At 37.9% G+C, this 5,114-nt stretch overlaps 1 protein-coding gene across 2 annotated transcripts; it reads right to left on the reverse strand.

Annotated features, from left to right (window-relative positions):
* Positions 1-290: 290 nt before the first annotated feature.
* LOC130507511 (uncharacterized) lies at positions 291-4,010 on the reverse strand. 2 transcript variants are annotated; one of them, XM_057002216.1, is made up of 5 exons: positions 2,089-4,010; positions 1,450-1,993; positions 1,267-1,366; positions 869-1,203; positions 291-799 (listed from the first exon to the last, which is right to left on the reverse strand). In XM_057002216.1, exons 1-5 carry the CDS (start codon positions 3,815-3,817, stop codon positions 466-468), a joined length of 3,042 nt encoding a protein of 1,013 aa, XP_056858196.1. In that variant the 5' UTR covers positions 3,818-4,010; the 3' UTR covers positions 291-465. The 2 variants fall into 2 exon arrangements, with proteins under 2 accessions (XP_056858196.1, XP_056858197.1); XM_057002217.1 differs by lacking the exons at positions 869-1,203; positions 1,267-1,366 and having other exon boundaries at positions 428-799; positions 2,089-4,006.
* Between the last annotated feature and the right edge of the window lie 1,104 nt (positions 4,011-5,114).

Here is a 5,114-nt window from a genome sequence, read left to right on the forward strand (position 1 = left end):
GGGTTTGGAGTTTGGGATTTAGACAAAATAGATAAGAAAGATGGGGTTTGGGGTTTAGGGTTTAGGGGTTTAGACAACATATCTCGTTAAAACCTCGTAAACCTACGAGGAAATAACGAGGAAATAAAAAAAAAAAGAAAGCCTCGTTAATTCCACGTAAGCTTACGAGGTCGTTACGACGATTTGTGCTTACGTGGAATTAACGAGGCCCGTGTATTTCTTTTTTTCTACTTTCCTCGTTATTTCGTCGTAAATTACGAGGAATTAACGAGGTTTTCTTTCTAAACCTCTAAAATCAAAAACCCCAAACCACAAACACCATCTTTCCTATCTTCTACTCTTCATATTCCAATCCCAAACCTCAATCCTTTATTTTTCATTCAAAACCTCAAACTCAATATTTTTTTTTATAATCGAATCACATGCATTAAGTCTGAAAATCAATCATATTAAAACACAAATACATCAATCAGATACATTTTCGTCATCACTAGAAACATCATCATTTTCATTAAACTCGTCTTCAACAGCTTCATCTGTGCCATCGTCGGTAAGATCTTCATACTCATGATTATGCGGATCAATGAGAAGAATGTCATCAATTTGTTGTTCAGGTTCCTCGACTTCATTTATCTGTTCTTCTTGCAATGGTGGTTCTTCTCCACTTATGATTCGTCCTCGAGGTGTAACTTTGATCACGGATAACCAATTTATTCCCGATTCTCTCATCCGAGGGTATGGAAGGTAGCTAACTTGATCTGCTTGTGAAGCTAAGATGAAAGGCTCGAATTTGTTGTACCTGAAAATAAAGAAAACATAGAAATAAGCTTATTCTACTCATGTATGCCAAATAAAGAATTTGTTGTACCTTCTTCCACCATTGACATCAACTACACCGAATTTGTTAAACCGAACACCTCTGTTGACGACGGGGTCGAACCACTCACATTTGAAGAGGACGCATTTCAGCTTCAATATCCCTGGAAATTCCACTTCGATAATCTCTGTCAAGATACCGTAGAAATCGGTTTCCCCTTTCACACATATTCCATAGTTACTGGTTGCCCGCTGTCTACCATACTCATATGTGTGAAAAGTATAGCCTCGTGTGAAATACATCTGTGAAGTGGTGACCTTTACATGTGGAGATTGAATTACTTCATGTAACCACTTAGGATAATCTGCATCGTCGTCAAAATCAACCTGCAAAAACAAAGTGAACGTTAAAATACAAATCATTTATGAATAAAGAGTTTGAGTTAATACCTGACTCTTCAACCATTTTATAAAGTGTTGATCTTTCCTTTTGTCTACGTCAGTTGTGGATATACCAGGGAATGTTTCTTCGACTTGTGAAACAAATAGGCTGTAAAATCACTTTTTATATTAATTAATATTTGGCAATTATATATATGTGTTAATTTATATATACGTGTCCATTTATGTTACCTTTCAAAATAACGAATCAATGGATCCTCACAATTAAGTAGAATATAGGTGTGTGCACTATGAGCGTCTTCTTCACTCGACCACCAAACCTCTTTTGATTTTCCACCCAGTCGCCCAATCTGGCTAAAGATGTCTGGAACACCAGCAACTGCGTATGTTGGCGCGACACCACCATCATCATATCTCCTTGGAGCTCTTTTCCGAGTACGTACTTTTGACGCAAAGTAGTACGATGTGAAGTGAGAAGTTTCTTCCGTCAAACTTCCAGCAATTATAGAACCTTCAACCTTTGCAAGGTTCTTTGCTTTTCCCTTCAAATATTTCATGGCTCGCTCATACTGATACATCCATCCGTAATGTACAGGTCCACGAAGCAATGCCTCATATGGAAGGTGGACAGCTAGATGCTCCATTACGTCAAAAAACCCAGGAGGAAATATCTTCTCCAAGTTGCACAATAAGATGGGAATGTTCTCTTGAAGCTGTTCCACGACTTCTACTTTAAGGGTGCGGGTGCTCAGATCCCTGAAAAATGCTCCAATGCCTTGTATATTCCAAAAACAATTATACACATATTAGTCATATATATTTCAAACTAAATCATTATATATAAAATAACTGCAATATATAATATAGTACCTGCAAGTGCTTCATGTACGTTTGTAGGAAGTAGCTCCGCAAAAGCAAAGGGAAGTAGTCGTTGCATAAAGACATGACAGTCATGACTCTTCATCCCGGAGAACTTTTGACCCTTTTCAACGCATCTAGACAGATTTGAAACATACCCATCGGGGAATTTCACTTCTGATGCTACCCAGTTGAACAACACCGACTTTTTTTCTGAAGACAATCTGAATATCGGAACAGGAACTTGCCCATTGCTGTTTATATGTAACTCGCTTCTTGAGCAAATATCCGGCAAGTCTAACCTCGATTTTATGTTGTCTTTTGTCTTCCCCGGGACATTCAATATTGTATTCATGATGTTCTCAAAGAAATTCTTCTCTATATGCATCACATCGAGGTTGTGGCGCAGAAGAAGATCCTTCCAATATGGCAACTCCCAAAATATACTCTTCTTGTGCCAGTTGTGATGAACACCGTAAGAATCAGGCATATTAGGGGGAACATGCCAATTACCACCACGAGGAACTGTTTCCAAAGCTCCATAGTAATCGAGTTGCTTTTCAGTTTCTTCTCCAGTTAAATATGGAGGAGGAGTGTCTCTCACAACCCTTTTGTGCCTAAACAATGTCTTGTTTCTTCGGTACGGATGGCCAATGGGAAGAAATCTACGATGACAATCGAACCAACTTGTCTTCCTCCCATTCTTCAGTTGAAACGCATCTGTCGCTCCATTACAATATGGACAAGCTAATCTCCCATGTGTAGTCCATCCCGACAACATCCCATAGGCAGGAAAGTCACTTATGGTCCACAAAAGCATCGCTCGCATCGTGAAATTCGTCTTCGTTGAGCAGTCATACGTCCTCTCCCCTGTTGACCACAAATCCTTCAACTCTTTTATCAGTGGTTGCAGGAAAACATCCAGCGACCTTTTAGGATGTTTCGGACCAGGTATTAATATGGTCAAGAATAGCAACTCCCGTTGCATGCACATCTCCGGTGGCAGGTTGTATGGCGTAAGAAAGACTGGCCACAATGAATATTGTCTCCCTGACATTCCGAATGGACTAAATCCATCTGTGCATAATCCGAGATACACATTCCGGATATTGCTAGCGAATTCCGGATATACTTTGTTAAAATGTTTCCAGGCTCTTGCATCTGATGGATGTGTCATCTCACCATCCGTCTGAGTATGCTCGGCATGCCATCTCATCTTTCCAGCAGTCTGCTCTGATTGGTACAATCTTTTCAATCTGTCTGTAATTGGTAGGTACCACATCCTTTGGTACGGTACCCTATTACGTCCCCGTCCTTGCGGCTTGAATCGTGGCTTCTTGCAGAATCGACATTCTTCTAACTTCTCATCATTTCCCCAGTAGATCATGCAGTTGTCGATGCAAACATCTATCATCTCCGAAGGCAACCCAAGACTATACACCAGTTTCTGAATCTCATAATAAGAATCAGCAGACACATTGTCTTCCGGCAAATACTCTTTGAACAAGTCTGCCCATTCATTCATGCAACTTTCAGGTAGATTGTGATCAGTTTTAATATTCATCATTCTAGCAGCCAACGACAATTTAGAGAGACCTTCTCTACAACCACTGTAAAGTGGTTGATTCGCCGCATTTAACATTTCATAAAACTTTTTTGCATCTATGTTAGGTTCTTCATCTTCATCATGAGCTACAAATGCATCAGTTACCATATCATGAACCCTATCAAAATCTACCATCTGCTCCTCCTGATGGTAACTAGGTTCATTATGCAAATGAAGAGCAACCGGTTCTTCCTGAAAATTGCTATTACTACTACTAGCTTCATTCTGATCATAATTATTATAACCTTCTCCATGTTGAAACCAGATATAGTAATTTGGCGTGAAACCTCTATTTATTAAATGCTTCCAAACATTTTCACGATTTGCCAATTTCGAATTGTTGCATTTCCGACATGGACAGAACATCTTACCGCTTTCTAGGGCGAGCGGTGTGGAATCTGCTTGATGCATAAATGTCTCCAGTCCCGCAATGTATTCTTTCGTCACTCTCCCGTTAGCATCTCTATGCATATACATCCACCTCCGCAACTCGTAGACATTCCCGGAGCCTGACATTTTTTTCCTTTCACGTTTTTCTTTTTTTTTCTTGTTGGTGTGTTTAAAATGATGTTGAAACTTCCATATTTATAGAAAATTTTCGAATCTGGTAGTTGAAGTTTTGCGATGAATTTGCGAGGAAAAGGTAGGTAGCAAAAAAAAACGTGCTTTAAAATTCCTCGTTAAGTTCACGTATATCATTTCCTCGTAAAGGTGACGTAAATTTACGTTGATTTAACGAGGAAAGTATATTTCCAGTTTTCCTCGTAAAGATAATGCAAGCTTTACGTGGTTTTACGAGGAAAGTGTATTTCCTCGTAAAGACCACGTAAAGTTACGTGGGCTTTACGACGAAATGTTATCTTCGTTAGTTTACGAGAAAATAACGAGGTTTATTTCTTTCGTTGTAAATTCCTCGTAAGTTCCTCGTACATTTACGAGGATTATATTTCCTCGTTAACTTTCCTCGCCAAAATGCTGTTTTCTTGTAGTGATATGGTGCTTAGATTCTTATCAAACCAGGATGAACCATACCCTAAGAAGCTTATATCATAAACTCTAACTAATAAATTTGAAATTCTAATCTTCATTAAAACTCTAACACAATTTCAAAGGTCTAAAATTTATTCATTTTAAAATTTTAAACTTAAATCTATATCCAAAACTTCAAACACTAAATCTTAAAATTCACACTCTATATTTGATACCTTAAACCCCAACCTTAATCTCTACATAGAAAAACATATCCAACATCTACACTTATAATAGAAATTTTTAAACTCCAAATATATTTAAAAACTCAAATCATATATATAATCCTAAATCTTAATCCTAATCCCTAACCCCTAACCCCTAAACCATGTATCTTATTTTTAACATATATCTTTAAACTTTAAATCTTATTTTAAATAAATTATATTTCTGTAAATAAATT

The sequence above is a fragment of the Raphanus sativus genome, unplaced genomic scaffold, assembly GCF_000801105.2.
Source record: "Raphanus sativus cultivar WK10039 unplaced genomic scaffold, ASM80110v3 Scaffold4664, whole genome shotgun sequence".
Taxonomy (NCBI): domain Eukaryota; kingdom Viridiplantae; phylum Streptophyta; class Magnoliopsida; order Brassicales; family Brassicaceae; genus Raphanus; species Raphanus sativus.

Bases quoted from the DNA above. Each gene is read 5' to 3' on its own strand.
- LOC130507511 (XM_057002216.1), bottom strand. From the start codon at position 3,817: ATGGTAGATTTTGATAGGGTTCATGATATGGTAACTGATGCATTTGTA. The intron at 1,367-1,449 runs GTAACATAAATG...GTGATTTTACAG, and splicing joins TTGATTCGTTATTTTGAAAG to CCTATTTGTTTCACAAGTCG. The intron at 1,204-1,266 runs GTATTAACTCAA...TTGTTTTTGCAG, and splicing joins TAAAATGGTTGAAGAGTCAG to GTTGATTTTGACGACGATGC.